The following is a 22,684-nucleotide window of genomic DNA, read 5'->3' as shown; positions in this document are numbered from 1 at the left end:
TGTAAAGATCAGTTCAGTTACAATACATAGTTGTGAAAGGTTTCAAGTAAAATGTTTCTCACTCAGTAGAAAGATCATAACACAATTAAAGTTGCCAGCAACAATTATTCAAGGACGTTCTACCTCCATTTAGCACAAAAAGAACACCAATCATATGAGATTAGACTCCACAATCTGCATGAATTAAGAAAAACGCCTCCACCAGCTCAGAGATCTCCTCTTCATATTGACACTCTATATATGCCGGATTTATTTCATAAAGATTGTTTCATTCTTTCTTAAGAAATTCACATAAAATGTTAATATTGTGTGAAATAATTGTTGTTTGGAAGATAAAAGAAGATAATTATGAATGTATTTATTGTTCCACAGAAAGAGACTCCATTTTGGACCACCATGTTTCAGTAATACTTCATTATTTGCAGTCATAATTACATGTAGTTATACTTATTCTAGTTATTTTAAGTATGTTTTTACAGTAACCCACAATAAACAAACTAAACAAAGCTAAATGACTGCTACTAGGTCCTCTAATACACTTGGAACAGAAGGGTGAGGTGTGGGATGTTTAGCTGCAACATTCATCTTCACCACTAGATGCTGCTAAAATGAAAACACTGTAACTTTAAGTCAGTTTAACTACATTATTACAGGAAAAATCGTTTCCTGTATCCACCCCCACAATCAAATCCATTCCAAATGTTGGAGTGTGTTTGGCTCACACTCCACCATCTGCCTTATTTTGAAAAAATATAATTGTCCAACTTATGTTGGCAAATGGCACCATAAACTTAACATAATATTTACAGAGAACTTTGAGCTGCAGTATATCAGGTCAGTTATGTGCATGTACACGTCAGTCGCTTACATAGTTCTGAAGAAATGATTTATCTTTAACTGCAACAAGGTTTCATAAATTAAAAAAGAAAAAGAAAAACATTGATAACTCATAAGACAGCTGCATTGGTAACTAAAACTAAACTAAAATAGTTATTCCAGTGATGTGCTATAAAAAACGATACTCCCAGACATTCACACTGAAAGATGAACCGTGCCCAGTGTCGCTATGAATGTTATAAAGTAGCCAAACACATGTGCCCTCTGAAGGACCATACACTTGTCTCTGCTGCAGCTCAGAACCTCAACACTGACGCCTTGAGACACTTCTATAAATAGCAACTGATCGCCTGTTCCCTGCGGCTCAGAGCAGATCCCTGTAATAACCGGCGTCCACTCACCTTCAAAGGGCCAGTGTTTCCTAGATTTATCTGACATTATCTCTCATATCGACACTGATGCTGTGATGATGCAGCAGAGATGAAAGGGTGAAGATGAAAAGGTGGATGTGAAGGGTATGTGAAATGAAAAGTCGGACATGTGTGAGAAAATTGATTTCTAAGGCTTTTAGTCAACAGTGTAGTAGAATATAAGAGAGGCAAAGCAGGATTATTATCATTGTGATTATTATGGTTTTGTGATATTATTTTCTTTGTGCACTGCTTCTGTTTCAATCATATACAAGTTAAAGGCCTTGGAATCCTATTTTATGAATCAGCTTCTCACTATTTAAGCTTATTTACATCTGATTTCTGCATTTCTTTTCTTCTCTGTGTGAAGCTTTCTTGGTTTGACGTTTGCGTCACTGCATTTGAATGTGATGCTTGTAACATGTAGCCCACAGGCCGTGAGTTTGAGTCTTCTGAATTAATCTGAGGGTTAACATGAGTTATAGTTATAGGATCTGTAATCTACAGTCTTAGAGTGAAAATGAGACAGGAAACATAAACTGTATGTGAAGATGTGAGTATAACATACATTTGCTTCTGGACATTTATAATACTAAAAATCATGTTAATGTAATGGCATGATCAGGTTCAACCTTTTTAAAATGTTCTGACAGTTTTCAGCCTTAAAGGAATACTCTGTAAAAAGGGGGTGTGGCCTGCAGGGCAGCGAGCGCAGTGCATTCTGGGAGTTGTTGTCATTCATCTACATGAGTAAAAAAAAATGTTCTGCCTTTCTTGGCCAAGGAGGCACTTACTTCAAATACTACTTCACATTTCTATTACGTAGATGACCCAGTTTTAATAAACATTCATCTTTCCAGCGGTGAATTAATCCTTTAAATCCTGAGTGGATTTTACTACGGAGTGGATTTTACTTTTTATGAGACTAAGTCTGTACAACATGAACCTTAAGACAACCTTTCAGTTTAATTTTTCCAGAGAAAATTCAAACATTGAGTGGATGGAAAAAAGAGCTTGCACTCAATTGTCATGGAAGCTGGTGTGGCACAGCTAAATGATACCACTGCGCAGTGGTCAGATGAAGGTCTCTGTCATCGCTGGCGTACAACAAACACCACTGTTTAGAAGGAAAAGACGTACTGTAATCATGGAGGCGTAGATTTGTATCTGTGGGAAATGTCGCCCCATCACACGTCAGAGATTGGATCAGAGATCAGAGACTTAGAGTTCCACAGCGAATGAATGGCAGCGATTACACGTTATGTAAGAGGTGAAGGAGACTAAAAGGGTGAGAGACCAAATATAGAGAGGAGCAGACAGGAAAGAGAGGCAGACTAGACAGCGTGTGGCTGGTGGGGTTTGGTCTGCAGAGTGAAGGTGAGGGCAGGAGACAGACACAGAGGACAAGATGTTTATCGTCCCACAGCCACAGATTATTGTAGAGTTTTTGATGCAAGGTCAGTGTACAAGACAGACTGATGACCGCAGAGTGTGTGTGGCATCAAGGGACATGACCTTAAAAAGATGTTATAATGTAAACAGTGCAGCAGGACAAGAAGCTACAGAGGACGGGGAAATTAAGTTTCCTTATTTTTAAACATGGTTATTCTCCAAATTACTACTTTTAGACTTTTTGTTGTTGAACTCCGAGCTTTGCTGAGTCAGTGTTTGAGGAAAATGTCCTCTTTTGAACCCTTTCTCCTGAAACTTCCTTTACAGAAGCGCCATTCAAATTATGACAACCTGTATTTTGTAAATACTGCATTTAAAGTCAGTCTCCACTTTAAAGTCCTGTATGTGTTCAACAATCCACTGCAAACACAGGAAATCGATGGAGAAGATATTTTGTGTCATGTAGTTAAACTACAAGGGGGAAAAAACACATCTATGCAATAAGTTTGACATGTTACTAGTTTTATAAATAATAAAGGTATATTTCACTGTTTTATCATGAGGCAAATTTACATCATGATACACTTTAATTTGACAAATGAAAAGTGCAGAACATGGCGCTTGTAATGTAATGTGTCGCAAAAGCAACAATGTCATTACTTTTCCATCATTTGAAAGTGCATTTCAAAATAAGAGCTTTGCTTTCATCTCCTGTTTGTGTATTTGTTTTATTTTTGCCTCTTTTTTCCCCCAGCTCGAAATAAAAATAAAAACCTGCATCCTCTTTTGCAACATCTGCCAAAGTTAATAGTCCAATTTTAGCTTTTTTTATTGTTCTGATAGTTTATTGAATGCATCCTCTTGCCTTTTCCATTGTCTCTGGTCTCTAGGAAGCTGCTAAAGTGGCGCCACTAAAAGCTTATAGGTAAACTGTTATGTCTGTCTATGTTTGGATAGCTTGTCTAACATGTATAGATTCATTTTGTGGCAAAATATATATAAAATATTCTATGTTGAAGCATGTGAGAGAAATCACATGCTGTTATAGAGCATATGAAAAATTAACAGCCACTTTCTGCTTAAGTAAACATGGAGAGCTCAAGAGGGAGCTCAAGGGTTGTATGCGATCAGGAGAAGTGCACACAAACTTGATTTTTAACTCCTTCTAATCAGAGGTTTCAGTGCAACTTTCAGTGCCAAGGACACGGTTTACCCCAATACCAGCCTGTTAAGCTGTCTCCAGACAAAACACTGCAAACACAGGCCTGGTGTCACTGTGAAACAGGCTTTTCAAGCTCTTTCATGGAGAGGTAGATGGTTATTGTCTGACACCTGCTGGACAAAAGGTGTTAATGACAGAGCGCAGGAAGATTTGCGTTTCGCAGGAAGAGTTTCTGTCTCGTTTTTGTTGTTTTTCCAACACAACTGACTCCGTGGGGTGAAGCAATGATCACGTAATCTGCATTTAACCCCTGCAACATGGGATTAGGCATCTTGCTGAAGGACACATAGACTAGCAGGGCCAGGAATGGAACCCACAACCTTCTAGTTGTAGCACAACTCGCCTTACCACCATCACTTAAAAAAAAACAAAAAAAAAAAACACTTTTACTTCTAAAATTTAAGTACATTTTACATGACGAAATTACTTTTGATTACAGTACATGTCATATTTAGGAATTTTACGTAAGTAATATTATATAAAAATGACTTCAACTTCTACTAAAGTCATTTTCTTGTAAGATACTTTGACTTTCAGTCAAGTATCCCTTTAAGGTACGTCTGTGTGTGCGTCGGCACTTTCTTGCACATGCCACAATGACCAACAGAGGGCGTCAGAGGCTTGTTGTGTTTATGGGGTGAAAGTCTGCTATCTCTGATTACCTTGTTCTTATCTGTTGAGCACAATAATTCATTTTATTTGACTACTTGTACATTACTTGGACACATTTTATTTTGTTTTATTTAAGATTCACCATTTCTAATAATATTAGAAATAGGAAAAACGGGGGACAGAGTTCCAGCCCGTCCGGAGCAAGCCGTATTCATAACCGAACGCACACTCTACAGAGGGAGGAGCGAATCCTGCTCTTCAACCAATCCGCATCGTACATGAAGGATGAAGTAGCAGCTGATTGGCTGAAACACCTGCTAATCAAACATGAGTGGATTTGATGTAAAGACACTTCCTCATCGCTGTTTCAGTCCACTGTTGCTTCTCAAGGAGCGAAAAGAAAATTTAAGGAATATTTTCACAGTTCTCATGTTTTTCCATCTGACGTTACTACTTTAAATCTAAAAGTGACATGCAAATGATAAGGTAAGGATATTATTTTATATAGCTTACATTTAAATTGTGTATGAGCTGTTCAAACAAATGTACATATAATTCGAGTAAATATAAGTTTGATTACTGAATATGATTTTTATTGTTGGAATAGTGTGTTTTTATGTTTTTTTTGCTGCAGTTGTGTTGCGTAAACTCACATATTAGTTTTTTCCTGTAAGTCTGCCTCGTCCTACGTGTGTGTGTGTGTGTTGTTTTTTTCTGGTAAAGACATTAAAAAGGTGATTTCTCAACATCGTAGAAGTTTCTTCCGGACACCTTGGTCCTCTGACGCAAGGCTCGATGGGAAAACTGCGCTCATTACCGGGGCAAACACTGGCATCGGCAAAGAAACAGCCATCGACCTGGCGAAAAGAGGTGAAAACACCAGAGAAATGTTTCACAACAACGGTATCTCTGAAAATATGACACAAACTCACATGAGTTTTTGCCTCGTCATGATGACTGTTGCTGCCGTATTACCAAACAGACAGAATATTAATGAGGGCGTACAGTTCAATATTAAAATTGGGGTCTGCCATTTATCAGTATGCTTTACAATAAATATAATTCTATTATTGATTCAAAACGAATGATTTTCCGCACAGTATAATGTTTATGATATACATACAGTATTAGGGATGCTCGATATTATAGGTATCAGTAGATATTGGCTTTAAAATGTATTATCAGATATCGGCAAACACTGACTAATAACTTCACCAGTTGGCTAAATAGGCTGCTACCTCATTGACTTATTTTCTGGTTATTATATTGTTTGTTTTATATACTTAATGAAGAAATCTACATCTTGTGTGACATTGAGTATTATTTTTATTTCACTACAGAAGAGACTAAATTACCTCTGCATTTCAGCAAAGGTATCAGTTGGTATGTTATCGGATATCGACAAAAAGTCTAATATCGTGCATCCCTATCTCTATACACTATAAATAAGTTAGTAATGGACATATTTTGTCACAAGAGGGTGCTCTCCACCCTTTAATCCTCACGTTACAGTTTACAGTATGTACCTATTGTCTGTGCATAAACACAGATCACCAGTAGTTTATATGGCACTTTCTGACTCTGATGCATTCTATCCAGGAAGGGTTCCAATCCTAGCTCACATAGGGCGAAGTGTGGGGTATGATCACAGGGCCACATGGAAACAAACAACCATGCACTCTCTCGCTGACAGTCAATTTAGTGTCCACTTTGCCTAATCCCCAAATCTCCATGTTTTTGGACTATGGGAGGCCCTTGTTCTGACTAACTAGTGCTAGAGTGCTAACTACTGATGCATTCTACTACTGTTTATTTTTTTTTTCTGTGTAGGCTCGAAGATCATCATTGCATGCAGGGACATGGAGAAAGCAGAAGCCGCCGTAAAAGAGATCATTGATAAATCGGGAAACGAAAATATTAGTTGTAAGAAACTGGATTTGGCAGATACAAAGTCCATCAGAGAGTTCGCTGAAGGCATCAATAAAGGTATGAGGAGAATAAAAAAACATTGTGTAGAAGATGAATGGAAAGAAAAAGTCTATACTTTATACATTTACATTTTTCTTTTTAAAGATGAGCCAAAACTCAACCTCCTGATCAACAATGCTGGTGTGATGAGTTGTCCTTATGGGAAAACAGCAGATGGATTTGAGATGCAGATCGGTGTCAATCACATGGGTAAATATAAACCTTGTTATCTCAGATGTGACACTCACGTCACTAAAGTGAGCTTTCGTTTCCCCACATTTTATTGTTATACATAGAAAATGAGCAGCAGGAAAAATTTGGGGGCTGGTCTATAATCAAATGTTGCAGTGTGTTTAAATTTAGCAACATTTATTTTGTCAAGTTGCATGTTTAGAGTGTGTTGGAGGAACTATGTAGCCTACAGTTATCATCAAAAGACAAAAGAGGTGCAGTTGGTCCACTGTGGGCTACTGTAAAATCATGTTAACTGACCCAGATAAACAGCCCAGTGTGAAATATTTTGCCAATTCGAAATAATTTCACACTGGACCTTTTAAAGAGCAGGTGCTGTATGACAACAATGAGCTCTTTGTACAATCTAATCAGCTTTAGCACATACAAGCAGATCCTCTGTGTGAGAAATGAGGAAAAACACGTTTTGTTCAATCATTTTGATCACGTGTCACAGTCCACGGTTTTTATTCTACGACCGGTACTCCTATAAATGTTGTTTTGTATAAAGCTGTTAACAATATTTTACAACAGCATAATGTCACTGTAAGACATTATGACTTCCTGTTTCATGCGGACGAAGGTCTCAAATGGCACTCTCTGCTGCCGGTTAAATTTTAACCATTTTAAAATTTCTCTTCCAAAACCCCTTTTTTTTTTTCTCCAGGTCACTTCCTGTTGACACATTTGTTGCTCGACCTGATTAAAAGATCGGCCCCGGCCAGGATTGTCACCGTGTCGTCCATGGCTCACTCCTGGGGCGTCATCAATCTGGACGACATCAACAGCGAGAAGAGTTACAGCAAGATGACAGCCTATTCTCAGAGCAAGTTAGCCAACATCCTCTTCACACGCTCCCTGGCAAAACGACTGGAGGGTGAGAAATGTAGCTTTAGCTCTGTCATTCTCACACACATACAGTGCACATAGATACATATGGTATGGATAAACAACGTTTATCAATACAAAGTCAAAAACTGCAATTCATAAGAAACTGTTAAAAGAGAGCGTTAAAGGAAAAAAGACTTGAAGAATGAATGAGTTAAGAGGTAAAAAAGAGGAATAAAATTGTAAATTAACATTAACAAATTGTATGTCTCAGATGTAGGATGTAGGATATAGTTTCTGCAGACAGTACTAAGTGCAAATCTGAGTGCCTCCAGTCTGTCTGCTCCAGTTTCATGGTATTGTTGAAATTTTATTTCATGCTATAGCAGCGCATGTAGTGCTTTATTTCACTCAGCTTTTCCTTGGCATCTATTGGACGATACCTGCTGTCTTTTGAATGGGAACCGAATTTACCAATTTGACAGCATGTTCTACCGAAGAAGATGTAAAATAATGATTTCCGTACGTAATTACTCAGGAAAATGCTGGTTTTCTCATTCAAACTTACAACCTGCAACCAGTGGTATTGCCCCCTGGTGGCTGTTCAATTTATTTTGACTTCCTATTTGGCTTCAGGAGGAACCTAGACGACTATGTCCATTTTATCTCTCTTTCTCTACCTGTCACTCGCGCACACACAAGCACATCACACACCTGTTGTCATGTCACATTGGTGTGTATTTAAATAAAGCCAGATCTGATCTCATTTGATCACAGGAGATGCCATTTTACTTTGCAGATCACTTATACTCACCACCACTCACAATTCTTCTCAGTGGTAGTCAAACAATGTGATAAGTCTGGTAGTTTCTGTTTTCTATGTACTATTTTATTTTATGTTTCTTTTATGGTTTACATTATTCTTCCAGGCACAGGAGTGACAGCGTACTCTCTCCACCCCGGCGTCGTCCAGACAGATCTGTGGCGTCACATGAGCGCCCCTCAGCTGTTTGCCATGAAGATGGTCAGTCCGTTCACTAAAGACTCCGTTCAGGGAGCTCAGACCACCATTTACTGTGCAGTGGAGCCGTCACTGGAGAAAGAGAGCGGTGGATACTACAGGTACTACATCATATACATGTGTGTACATGTGTGTACGTGTGTGTGTGTGTATATATATATATATATCTACACACATACAAGAATAGTTTTGATCAAACTGGTTTCTGGTTTCCATATAACAAAGAAATTGTTCAAACTGAATGATTTTTGGTTTTGGTTTTGTTTCAGATAATAATCAAAAGATTATTCAGTTATGAAAATAATTGATAGTTGCTCTGGTTTTCCAGTTCTTTATTCTTTGAACCACCTAGGGCTCTATTCATTTTCAATGGAAAGAATCTCAAACAGTATGAATAAATAGCAGAAAAAATAGAATGTTAGCGGGAATGAGCCAAATGTTTTGATGTATGATTTGGATGAAAATGTAGGAGAAGATAATATTTTATTATAGATAATTATAGCTGTACCCGGTAGTTGGCAACTAATTTAGTTGCCAACAGGTGCCAGTGCCAATTGTGCAGAAGTGGTTCTCTTCATGGAGCGGAATAACATGTTTTTTATGGAGTGAGTCACCTCGCTTTCTATGCAGAGAGACGCTGCAACACAATAAGACAAGCAGAAAACACAAAGAAGTGCACATTCAATTGCAAAGCACGTTTTTTTTGTCTCCACCAACAGCGACTGTGCTCCTGCCAGCTGCTCAGCGGCAGGAAAAGACGACAACGTGGCGGAGAAGTTGTGGGAGCTGAGCTGTCGTTTGCTCTCCATCACACCAGAATGAGGCTGAAATGGTGGAGGTGGAGGGTTACGCTCCGATGAATTCTTATTCCACTGATAAAACTGTTTCTCACGTGTTTTCTAACAGTCCCTGTTTGTATTTGTTTACTAACATACCATACTACAATGATGCACTTTTTATAAATAGGAAAATAAATCACTCATGTTTACATTCCTGAATCACAGAGGTGACCGTACTCTCAAATAGTGTCATAACTACTTCAATAATGGTTTCATAGTGAACATTAAAAAGTTTTGTTACAAGTCAGGCTGCTGTATTTTGGTACCTGTGCTATATTTTTTGTCAATAAACTTTGTTACACGCCATCATTTTGTGCCTGTATTTCCTTGTGTGTGTTATTATATGTGGTGTTTTTTTGGCCAACTACATACGGAAAAAAGTAAACAACCACTGTAATTATTATTTTATCAAAGTTTGTCTTATCGTGTCAGTAAAGGGATTTTTCTTTTATTACATCTGCCCTTGGTGACAGTCATAAACTTGATTTCTGTGCAACTGCAGTGGATTGATAATGGTTATAAATCAAAGGTTACACTGCCACACAGCAGGTAACTTGAGTTCTGCAGAAAATTAAAAAAGATATGCCAAGACATATTAACAATGTGATTCTGTTTAGTTTGATTTTACTTGACAATAAAGTTTAGGTTGACACAAAAACATCATGTTTGCACAAAATGTCCAACGGCAACTTTCTTTAAATCTGCAATGGTGGTTTAATCTTGTCATTATGATGTAACAATCTGATTGCATAGAATAACGTTGGTGGACAAATGACACTATTGTACATTTATATAGATTCCCTAAAAGTCTGTAGGCCTTGAACTTATTTTCCAAAACCTGAAACATGATCATGTACCACATGCCAAAATTAAACAGTCATTGTGTTTTGCTAAATAATAACTCGACATTGTATATTTCAGACACAAAACTTTATTTTTGTGCCATGATGATATTACATGATCAGCCTTTTAAGTGCAGGTAACTCAGTTTTAAACAATGACAATTCACTGCCTAACCATCCACTAAATTATAATATCAGTGACCACTTGTGTCATATGGAATCGCATAAACAATTGTATTTCAATTGTACAGAGCTTTCTTTTAGTTTAAATGTATGTGCCAAATAAAAGCCTTTGGTGGGCCAACTATGGTCCTTGAGCCCCACTTTTGTCAGCCCTGCTTTGGGCTTTCACTATGTTATTATCTTGCAAAGGGTGTTTAACTGAAAATGACAAATCAAAGTGTTCAACAGTACATTAGAGAACCTGGAATCTAGTATGAATATTATGACATTTCACTTTATTTTCTCTGAGCTGCTGCATTTTCTTGACCGAGAGTTAAATTAAGGTCATGATGATTCAAAAGAATGTCATTTTAGCTGATTATCCACACACTGGAGTGTTTACTATGACACAACACAACACGAGCTCTTTGGAAAAGTATCTTTACTGGCATCTTGCAACAGCGACATGATTAGATCACTGACGCACAGGAAGCACTAAGGACAAATAAAGTTGCCACTTTTCAATTAAATAATTTGATTTACGATTTTTTTCATACAGTATTTCACTCTGGTTTTACCCACTGTTATTTCTCTCTTAGAACTCAACCGTTTATATATTCATTTGAACGCTTAACTGTTTTCTCATTTACGGGTTGGTGAGCAAGCGTTTCCTCATTTCCTTTTTGTGTGTGAGTGTGTTTCCTATTGCCTAATGGTCTACGTAAAAGAATGTGTTTGTGGTGTGTGTGCATGGATATGTGTGTGTGTGGGCGATGTCCGAGTTGATATCGATAATGAGCACGATACACGTCAGGAAACTATAGACAAAAGAGTTTTGCTCCTGTGTGAAAGTCGGAGAAAGCAGTTAATTGATTTTTTTTAAATCACAAACATCAGTTAAACAGAGAAACATCTCACACACCTGAGGGGAAAATATGTAAATTATGTGTTTGGTCAAATATCGGGGCAAATATATCATTGTCATGTCATTGTCATGTCATTATTTTGTCAGTAAAGTTCGAATAATAATGAATAATGATTTGCATATGTACATTATGGATATTACTGCATGTTTTAGTTTAGTTTTATTTATTTTGCACAATTTAAAATATACACAAAAAGTTACAGAAAGAGGGAAAAAATATATGGGCTTATTTGAAGCCTCCACCTAAACAAACATTTTTTTTTTTAAAAATCACAATATTATACAGAACATAGCAGTAGTTCCATATATACACACACATACCTCAGAAAGCCAGAAAGCTGGGATAAGCCATTCCATAATTTAATACCCCACATTTTATAGAACATTGGCTCTACTAGTGAGAGCTTTCTTCCAAAATTGAATGAGAATGGCGATAAGTGTTTCTTAAAATTTGTCTTGACCTTGACAAATATTCCCTTACTATAAATAAAATCTCATGTCTGATAAATGTTAATTTCATAAATTAAATAGTAAGGATCTAGAGGGAATAGAGGAGCAGCTGGGATGTAAAGATGAGCTGCTTATAGTGTAGACGTAAAGATTTGGACTAAAAGTCTTTGATTCAGCTGCTGTTTCGCTTCTACCTTGACCTGAGATTATCTAATCAAAACAGACAATTAACATAGTAAAAAGTTAGGGCTATTTCTTGAAGTGAAGCTGTGAGTGGATGTTAAGGTTGCTTTAAGAGGAAATGATGTGTGGTACTATTTCCCAGTAGGAAGATTTTAAAGTTAAAGCCCTTGATTGTTTGATTGTTGTGTTATAACTGCGATAAGCTGCAATGAAACAAGACCTACAATTGTTGTATAACATATTCTCGTCAAACCCGGTCTAATCATTTGCAAGGCACCATAAATGTGTGTGTGCACTGAGGTCCTTCATCTCCATGGCCACGTAAACAATCCATCATTAATGTTTGATAAGGTCAAGAGGCTGAGTATAAGAGTCCGCCGCGGGTCCGGCACTGATAGCATCAGTAGGAGAAAAGACGAGCGGTATGGATGTGTAAGGATGATATGGTGCGTGACTAAACGGCACTAATTGAACAAATGCAACAGAACATTAACCACATTCACTGCTGGATGTGGTGAAGACTGGGAGGAAGAGTGATAGTGCCGATGATGGTGCAGTAAAGATTTTTGATTTTCTTTTTTTTTCTCTCACATAGTGATGTACAGTGAGGATGGAGGAACCTGAAGACAGTATCGCAGTGGTGGGGATTGGGTGCAATTTTCCTGGGGGTAAGATATATATAATATTTCATCATATTGGGAATTGGGAATTTTCCCAAACTTTTTGTTAATATTTATGTGTGCACATTTCAAATGCATAAAACTAAGTTGTAATTGGAAAAACTAAACTTCTCTTGAAAATAATTCATTTACCAATTCGGTTATGGTTATAAATGACTTGCTAAATTATGCACAAATTTGCACTTTGTCACAATTGTCATTTGGGTCACTAGAGTTTGCCAACCTAAAAAAATAAAGTTTGGGAAAGAATAATCTAATAAGAAGTGATGTTTCCAAACAGGAGAAGGGCTGGATAATTACTGGAAGGTTCTTCTGGAGGGAAGAAACTGTTCTGAGACGATTCCCAAAGAGAGGTTTGACGTAGCCAGTTGGTATGATCCAGACGACAACAAGGCGGGTAAATCCCGCACCGCCAAGGCTGCTCTCATTGACGGGTACGGTATCCTAATCTCATCATATCACCTTTTTAGATAAGATTAGATAAATGTAAGTGTATATATAATTTCCATCCATCTCCGCTTTATCCTCCACATGAAGGTCACGGGGGGCACTGTGCCAATCTCAGCTGACACAGGGCAATAGGCCGGGTACACCCTGGACAGTTTGCCAGTCCATCACAGGGCCACATATAGAGACAAACAACCATGACCTCATTTAGAGTGTCCAATTCGCCTAATCCAGATATTGTATGTTTTTGGAGTGTGGGAGGAAACCGGAGAACCCAGAGAAAAACCCACGCACACACAGGGAGAACATGCAATTTTATTTTAGTAAATTAAATCAGGCCGTGGGACTGAAACTATGTGCTAAATAGGTCAGTTCATGACATCAGAGCAGTGTCATCTTCTATTCAAGATGGTCTTTAAACCCATCACTCGGTTATTGATTGAGTAAAAATGACCCTGATAAAAATAAAATATAGGAGTTTAGCTCATGGTTAATGTGATTATGCAGTAAATAATCAAAAATGAAGAAGGGTATTTCGCTATCTCAAAAATCTACATCTAACAAACTAGTATTTAGCTATACAAACAAATGGGCATGTAGAAAGCTGTATTTATTTATGTTTTGTATAGTTTAGTTGATCGCAACAAAGCAAATTAACATTGCAGTGCAACTGGAGCCAGCCTGCTATAAACATGTTGTGATAACCATAAACAATATGTATGGTTTGCATTTAGAGATTATATCTCTTGTTACATTCAAACTCCTGTCACTGAGTTCAAGTCATTATAATAATTCCAGCCTCAGTGTGTCACATAATCTGAGTCAATAAACCATGACTGTACTTATTACTGTGCAACATAGATGTCCACTGTGCTTCTGAGTATAACTGTGATTTATTTACTTTATTTACATTACTTCTATAGTACACTTAGTTTACACTAAGTAGTGAATCTCGCTTGGTAACAGAAGCTGTAATGAAAGCAATTTCTCCAGTAATTAATAAAGTATTTGTAAATCTGACTCTAAAAGCATTTTTCTCAGCCATTTAAATTGATTGAGTGCTTCTGATCAATCGTTTCCAGGTTTAATGAATTTGATCACAAGTTGTTTGGCATCAGTGACAGTGAAGTGGAACAAATGGATCCCCAGCAAAAGCAGCTCCTCCAGTGTGTTTACAGAGCTTTAGAGAATGCTGGACTTCCTATGGAGAAGGCCAGTGGCACCAGAACAGGAGTCTTCTTTGGTAAGACTTGACTATTTTGTAAAATACATAGTTAAATTGGCTGATTTTGTACACAGATATGTTGATTGAAAACCTAATTAATATTCATATGTATGCAGGCCTAATGAACCGTGATTATGAAACAAATGCTGCACATACCCACCCAAGTGTGATCAACCACTGGACTGGAACAGGACTCGCCATGAGTATCGCAGCAAACAGAGTTTCGTACACCTTCAACTTTACTGGGCCATCGCTGACCATAGACAGTGCCTGTTCATCCTCCCTGGTGGCTCTCCATCTCGCTTGTCAAGCTATTAAACAAGGTCACTAACATTTTTAAACACTTATGATACTATATTTATTAAAAAACATGCAACTAAAGCACACACTATTGTGTAAGTTTAAAAGAAACAAAAACAAAGACAGAGCTCTGTGAGTTTTATTACCAAGTTAAAATTCTGTGTTGTCTTATCAGGAGATTGTGACATGGCTGTTTGTGGAGGCGTCACCTGTATCTTCGAGCCAAGAGTGTTTGTTGCTCTCAGCAAAGCCAAGATGATTTCACCTGACGGGACCAGCAAAGCTTTCTCCAACAGAGCAGATGGCTATGGTAGAGGAGAAGGCTGTGGAATTGTTCTCCTGAAGCCACTGAAAAAGGTCAGAATTGTCTGGGAAATATAAAGAAATATCCCTCCCTAACTTAAAATTGTATTACACCAGATATGAGGGGAATAAAATAACGAATAACTGCTTGGCTACGACTAAGCATTGTGTTTGTTTTAAAGATTAAACATAATTTTATTCTACTCTCATAGTTTAATTTTTGTCTTTATGTTGTTTAACAGGCAATACAAGACCATGACCATATCTGGGGTATCATCAGCAAAACAGCAGTCAACCAAGATGGGCACTCAGTCACTCCAATCACCAAACCCTCCATGACCCAACAAGAGGAGCTGCTGCGAAGAATCTACTCCGAGTCTGATCTCGCAGATGTCCACTACATAGAAGCACATGGGACGGGAACCCCGGTCGGCGACCCAACAGAGGCAGGAAGCATCGCAAATGCCATCGCCAAAGCCAAACCCCCTGGTTCAAAGACACTGCGGATTGGTTCTGTGAAGAGCAACATTGGACACACAGAATCGGCAGCTGGAGTGGCTGGACTCATTAAGGTTCTTCTCATGATGAATCATGAGACCATTGTTCCCTCCGTGTTCTACTCTGAAGAAACTGCAAGTGTAGATGCCAAAGCTTTGAACCTCAAGTTTCCTAAAGAGGTGGAAAAGTGGGAAGCCTCTGGTGCAAGAATTGCAGGGGTGAACAACTTTGGCTTTGGGGGTACAAATGCACATGCTATTGTCAAACAGTATAAGCAGTCACCCATTAGGCACCAGAATGTCAAGACACAACCAAAGTACTTTGTCATGTCTGCAAATTCAACCAAATCACTCTCTCTCATGATGGAGGACACTGTTAAACGGCTGGAGGCAGATAGTCAAGTTGATCTAAACTCACTTCTGTACACATCAGCTTGCAGAAGAAGCCACCTAAAACATAAGTACAGAAAGGCCATTGTGGTATCATCTGTAGTTGATCTTAAAGAGAAGCTAAGTGCTGCTGTTGGCAAAAATATCAGCGCATGCTCCTCAGATCCAAGGTTAGTGTTTGTCTTTTGTGGAAATGGTGTCACTTACCATGGCATGTGCAAGCAGATGCTAAAACACGAGCCTATATTCAGACAAAAGATCATGGAAATTGCACAGCTTTTTAAAAGGCTGAGTACCTTGAACATCCTGGAAACACTGGAGAGGGAGTTTGAGAGCAGTGACTTCAAAAACCCAGATGTTGTCCAGCCATTACTCTTTGCTATCCAGGTTGGCATTAGCACCCTACTCAGGCATTGGGGTGTCAAGCCAGATGCAATACTTGGACACTCTGTGGGCGAGGTAGCAGCTGCTCACTGTTCTGGCCTCTTGTCCCTTGAAGATGCAGTAAAAGTCATCTATTTCCGCAGCACACTCCAGAAGAAAGTCACTGGGGGTAAGATGCTTGTGATAAGCAACATGGCTGTAACGGAGGTAACTGCTCTCCTCCCTCATTACTCTGGTAGAGTTTGCCTTGCTGCTTTCAATAGTCCACAGTCCTGCACCCTATCAGGTGATGCAGATGCAATCATTAACATCAATAAGGAGCTAAGCACTTCAGCCAGTGGTCAGAATCTTTTCCTCCGTGTGTTGGATGTCCCTGCTGCCTACCACAGCCACATGATGGATCCAATTCTATCTGAAATCAAGGACGCAATTGGCGTCCTGCAGATTAATGATCTTGAGACAGAGTTGATCTCAACGGTGACAGGCAAGGAATTCCAGCAGGGAGATTTTTGCACCGGTGAATACTGGGCTAGAAACATTCGTGAGCCAGTAGCATTTGAGCCAGCAGTGAGGTCAGCAACAAAAGGAAAGAAGAACACAGTCTTTGTAGAGATAGGACCACGAAGGGCACTACAGAGGAACATCATTGAATGTCTGGATAATAATAATAGCACAGCTGTCCTGGCCTCGGTGCAGCCAGAGAAAGATCATGAAACAATTGTGTCTGTTGTTTCTAAGCTGTTTGAACTGGGAGTTCCGGTAGATTGGAACACCTTCTACAAAGGCTACGAGACCTTGCCACTGCCTTTCCCACAATACAAATTTGATACCTCAGATAGGGATGTTATCATCGGAGCAGCACAAAATAACAAAGCAAGTGATCATCCTGTGCTTTGTCAGACAGGAAGTGAGAGCAACATTTTTCGCTGTGATCTGTCATCAGACTCTTCTTTCTACCTGAAAGAGCACAAACATAATAACATACCCATCATCCCTGGTGCCTTCTATGCAGAGTTGGGTTTAGCCGCATTCATGGCCAGTTCCAAACCAAAAGTAGCACTCAACTCTGTGCAGCTTAATGTCACTTTCCACAATCCTTATATTTTATCCCTGAATTCTCCTGAAGTGAAAGTGCAACTGGAACACCAAGAGAAAGAGGCAAGTTTCAAAGTATTCTCTTCGTCTGCATTGTATGCATCAGGCAAAGTTGTTTCTAAGAGAGAGAGGTTGTATGAGGAACAGTGCATTTCACTGAGCTCCATCTTCAAAAGGTGCAAATCTGTAGTGAGCTTTCAGGAGTTCTATGAGTATCTGTCACAAGGGGGATTTCAGTATGGCGATGTGTTCAAGAACAAGGCAAATGTGCACTATGGAGAAGATCTCAGGGAGGCCTATGCAGTTGTTTCAGTTTCAGAGGAGCTGCAGCCTCAGCTACATGACTACTGCATTCATCCTGTTGTATTGGACTATCTGATGCAGCTTCTTCCAGCTACAGTTGAGAACATTTTTGCTGGTAGGCCAGGTTTTCCTGCCCAAATAGGAAGTTTGACCGTATTTGAACCCTTGCAAGATGAGATGATTGTCTACTTGAGAGCAATCGACGTGGGTACCAATCACTTTGAGGTGTGTGGCTGTTTTGCAGACAGAGAAGGCAGAGTGTTGGTTGAGGTTAAGCATGTGATTGTCAAGTATCTTGGAAGTCACTCGCATGTGGTTGAGGAGTACTTCTACCATAATTCCTTCAGTGTACTCCGTGAAAGTATCACATCTGCTCCTCCCACAGCCTTGGTCTTTTGTGACCAAATAGGGATTGCTAATGGTCTGCAACAGCATTTAGACTCAAAATCTCAATACATTCCATTCACACATGCAAAGGAGATTTTGAGCCAGGGCTTCCCCTCTCTCTTGACACAACTCAAGATCACAGATATCAAGAAACGCTTTAATGAAGTGTTGTTTTTGTGGGGCAAAGAAAATCTTTCTTCATTAACAGCTGATGCTATGCTACAGAGTTTGGTGAACTGCTGTGAGATTTTCCGTCAAATCGTCCTTGAGCTCAAGCGAATACACTTTCCACACTCTGTTAGAGCAGTTACCTACCGTTCTTCTGATATCACAGTGGATCACATAAATCCAGGCTTTGCTCTCGCTGGTATGATCAGATCATTGGCTGCAGAGATACCAGAACTTTCATTTCAGCTCATTGATCTAAACACCATTTCTGCTCAGGACATCACAGCTCTATCTAAGGTACTACAATCATATCCTTGCAGCAAGTACCCAGAGTTGGTGGTACAAAATGGTGAGGTTTTAAAACCCTCCATTGTCCGTACTCCTCCTGAGATCATAGACAGTTCTCAGGCCATTTTTTCCCCAACAAAGTCTGAACCTTGCATCTTCCAGACAGCTGATGCACATACAATGAGTCAATTAAGTGCCATTCACATGAATGAAGGGGACTTGGCAATCACTGATAAATCAGTTGAAATCCAACCCAGTATAATATGTGTTCATTCATCTGATTACTTCCCTGTCAGTGCTTCACATCTTAAATTTGGCCAAACCCTCTACTGGAACAAACACTCATTACAGAACCACAAGCTGTTAGCTCTTGATTTCAGTGGTACTGTAACAGCAGTTGGAAAAGATGTCACTAAACTGAAAGTGGGAGACCACATTGCCTGCTGTTATCCTGTGGTGGCAGGCAGCAAGATCACAGTGCCAGAACATGTGTGCTACAGCACAAAACGATTCTCATTCCTTCAAAACACACCCTGTGTTTCCTACTTTGTGCTAGCGTGGGAAATCCTACATCGAGCCTTGCCCAGAGCCAAAGAAAATCTCGGAATCATATCCTGTGTCCCTGACTCTGCTTTAATGAAAGTCTTGACTCTTACTGCCTACAAGTCCGGCTGGAATGTCATTATTGGAGCACAATGTAATGGCACATTTGTCAATGCCAAACAAATGGATGCATTTGTCTTCTTGCCTCCATTTGATGAAGCCCTGGTTGAAAAACTTTGGAATTTTCCAGGGGTGGAACATGTTGTTGTCATCTGCGAGTCTCAGACTCAAACTTCACTTGCTCAGGATTTGTTCCAAGGTATAAACGACAGCGTTCATGTGCAGACAATTCAGATGCCAGTCATTTTACAAAAGGGATCACTGAGTGCACAAAGGCCACATATTTATCAGTGGCTCAAGTCACTGAAGTTAAACAGGAAATTTGGTCCAACTAGCTTCACCTTTCAGAGTGTGGAATCTGATAACTTCAAGAGCAGTCATTTGCAGAAACCAGAATCATATTTCACCACAAAGAAACTGGCTGTAGTGGCTCTAGAAAAGGACGACAGTGACACTCAGATTCCATTAATGCCAACAAAAAAACAGCTTTTCCAAAAGAAAGCGGTGTACATTGTGGCAGGGGGTCTTTCTGGTCTAGGCTTTGAAACTGTCAAGTTCATCTCACAAAGAGGGGGTGAATATGTTGTCATACTCTCCAGGAGTACGCCCACGTCGCATGTGCAGCAAGACATACACAACATAGAGAATCAGTGTGGAAACTGTATCACTAGCATGAGATGTGATGTAGCAGACTCCGAACAGGTGTCCAAGGTTATCAGTGCCATAGGCCACAAGTTCCCTGGTTGTCCAATTAAAGGTGTCTTCCACAGTGCAGTTGTCTTGCAAGATGGGCTGATTGAGACACTCGACAGATCTCTCTATGAGAAAGTTCTCGCACCAAAAGTAAAAGGTGCACTTAATCTGCACCATGCAACACAACACTGTCAGTTAGACTACTTTGTGTGTTATTCCTCCATCTCTGCTTTTCTGGGAAATGCATCACAAACAAACTACGCAGCAGCCAACACCTTCCTCGACATGTTCTGTCATTACAGGCGCAAACTTGGGCTGCCTGGACAGTCCATCAACTGGGGTGCCTTGAATGTCGGTCTTCTCTTGAACAAGGAGCATTTCCAGCGATTTCTGGAGGCAAAGGGGATGATGATTTTAGAAGTCCCTGAAATTCATAAAAGCTTGGAGCAATGCCTTGTCCTCAATAGGCCCCAACAGGCCGTTTGCAGGTTTCATTTCAGAAACATCAGGTACAATATCCTCTCCCAAAATGTGTCCTTGACCATGCGTCTGTCAGTGTTAGTTGAGGAAGCTTTCCAAAAATCAGAGAAAGAATCTCAAGCAAACCAAGCTGAATCTTTCTCGTCGAAAGACTACGTCATCTCTCTCCTTAGTGAAACCGTTGGCTTGGATGAGAGTGAGCTAAAAGACGAAACGCCTCTCTCCTCCTTAGGCATTGACTCCATGCAGGCCATGACTCTGCAGAATCGGATCTTCCTGGAAAGAGGTGTGAATGTGCCTCTGGTGAAACTGCTGGACCCCAATGCCACGCTGTCAACAGTGGTAGATATACTGAGTGAAGGAGCTGAGGGTGAAAGGTTCAGTGATAATGCAGCAACTAATAGCTCAACTGAGGATACAGAGCATCTTTCAACTAGATTGTAAAAATGCTAAAGGCATATGTTGAGTTATTTAAACAACATACTGCTCTGTTTAATTTATTGTCATTGTACAATTTTGATTTGTTTTTTATTCCAGTTTTGTGCAGTTTGCTTGAATGGGAATTAAACATTAAATGAAAAATGTAATATATGCAATTCTGTTAATAATTTATATCATGTACAGTCCTTTTGTAATATATCATGCAATTGTAATAAATGATCTTAATCTTTGAACCTCTTATGTATATGTCTGTGGTGTTGTTTAGTCTGTACACTTCTGCCAGCAACGTACTTTAATCATCAGCCTGTTTGATATTCACTCATCTTTTACATGGTCAAGTCCTATCACTGATAGCTTAATGATTATGGCTTTATAATGATGGAAAAAACACATGTGATATAGTCACTGGCAGCACTTATGATAACTGATAAGTTTCAGATAACCTGCTGTTTTAACTTCTTATTAATTACATCATGTAGACTGTGGCAGTGGGGTATGGTTAGAGCAGCGACTGCTGGAGGAGAGGGAGGAGTGGCTCAGCCGGTGATCAGACAGCTGGACAGAATCAGGTAATCAGTCAGCTATATAAGCACACTTGTAACCTGGTTCTGGGCTCTTGCAGTAGGCTGGGTCCGGAAGGAGGAAGCAGGAGCGAGGAGAGAGAAAGAGAGAAAGAGAGAAAGAGAGAAAGAGAAAGAGAAAGAGAAAGAGAGAGAGAAAGAGAAAGAGAGCGACGAACTGCATTTTATTTCTGTATGTTTGGTGGACTTTTTCTGTTGGACACAAATAAAGGATTATTTTCCACCACCACGCCGACTTTTTCCCTTCCTTTGGACGAGCTGTGAGTGGGGAAGCTCACATAGACAAAGCCAAATGTCCTCCAGTATAGGCAAATAATATAATCACTGGTGTCTTTGTTTATTAGCTTAACTGGACTAAATAAACCACCATAACCTCAATAATCCAGCATGGACATTTTTCTTTTTTCTGAGTGCACTACCTGCGCAGGGTGTAGTAGTCATTCGATTTAGTTAAATGTTTGGACTCTAGAGCCAAGATACATTGCAAAAAATGAGGCAACTCTCTGACATCATAGCAAACTTCATTGCTTATTTATCCAGTTTAAAAAATATATGACAGTAAAGACTGAATGTGTCAATTTCTGTCAATGTAGTTTACGTGGTAGATTTATTTACAGATATAAGAATATGCATGTAACACAATTTATTCATCATCTCGGGATCATGGGTACATCAAATATCAGCAGATATTACAACAAAATCATCTAAAAATAACAAATATACACCACTATATATTGGTAAAATAACAGCTAATATTTACACTTGGCTAACTGCAAACACTATACGGTTAGCCAAAAGGGAGTCAAGTCTCAAACTATTCACAACCAACTTTATAACAATGGAAAGAAGCAGATTCTCGGCTTTGCAGCTGTTTGCTTAGTTTTAGAAAGTATTTGCTTCCAATCAGGATGCAAACATGGATCATACTCAAAGACCTCTGTGTTTGCCAAGTCAGACTAAAACTGGAGTTTAACAAACTGAAACGGGTTTTTTTGGGTCTCTAAAATGTCAAAGTAGAGAGAGAGAGATTCACAAGCCCCTCTGTTTCACATTCATGTGTATGTGGGAATTCTTCACAGTTTTTTGCGATTTTTGTCGCCATGGTTACTTAAAACACTTTAAAAAGTAATAGCACACCAGTCCCGGTCAAGCTGCACGTTTTGGTATAACGTGTGGGGGTTTTCTCAAAACTGTGGGAGGAGTTACACGGCAAAGTTTTGGGTGGAAGAATACAGAGAGACTGACAAGCCCCTCCCTAAGTCCCCCCTCTTCCTTCCACACACGCACGCACACGCACATGCTTCTCCAAACCTCTGAGAAGCAGAGAAAAACAGCATGTTTTAAAGTTGTCATATTTCAAGAACGGTTGATGATAGAGATAACATTTTTGGTTTGTGAATGCCAGGAGGCTTTCAGCAACTCCCACATTTAATTTAT

The 22,684-nt window shown here is 39.3% G+C and overlaps 2 protein-coding genes across 2 annotated transcripts; both read left to right on the top strand.

Moving 5' to 3' along the window:
* The first annotated feature begins 4,812 nt into the window (after positions 1-4,812).
* On the top strand, positions 4,813-9,666 carry rdh12l (retinol dehydrogenase 12, like). The gene is made up of 7 exons (XM_044046519.1): positions 4,813-4,959; positions 5,228-5,343; positions 6,304-6,459; positions 6,547-6,651; positions 7,340-7,549; positions 8,430-8,622; positions 9,241-9,666. Exons 1-7 carry the CDS (start codon positions 4,946-4,948, stop codon positions 9,341-9,343), a joined length of 897 nt encoding a protein of 298 aa, XP_043902454.1. The 5' UTR covers positions 4,813-4,945; the 3' UTR covers positions 9,344-9,666.
* Positions 9,667-12,297: 2,631 nt separating this feature from the next.
* LOC122765218 (hybrid PKS-NRPS synthetase pyvA-like) lies at positions 12,298-20,899 on the top strand. The gene is made up of 7 exons (XM_044019364.1): positions 12,298-12,368; positions 12,518-12,590; positions 12,883-13,036; positions 14,132-14,292; positions 14,391-14,597; positions 14,750-14,931; positions 15,120-20,899. The coding sequence occupies exons 2-7, from the start codon at positions 12,533-12,535 to the stop codon at positions 20,667-20,669; spliced, it is 6,312 nt and encodes a 2,103-aa protein (XP_043875299.1). The 5' UTR covers positions 12,298-12,368; positions 12,518-12,532; the 3' UTR covers positions 20,670-20,899.
* The last annotated feature ends 1,785 nt before the right edge of the window (positions 20,900-22,684 follow it).

Source organism: Solea senegalensis, linkage group LG1, assembly GCF_019176455.1.
Source record: "Solea senegalensis isolate Sse05_10M linkage group LG1, IFAPA_SoseM_1, whole genome shotgun sequence".
Taxonomy (NCBI): Eukaryota; Metazoa; Chordata; class Actinopteri; order Pleuronectiformes; family Soleidae; genus Solea; species Solea senegalensis.
Note: the sequence above shows the minus strand (reverse complement) of the source record. Positions and strands in the feature narration are given on the sequence as shown.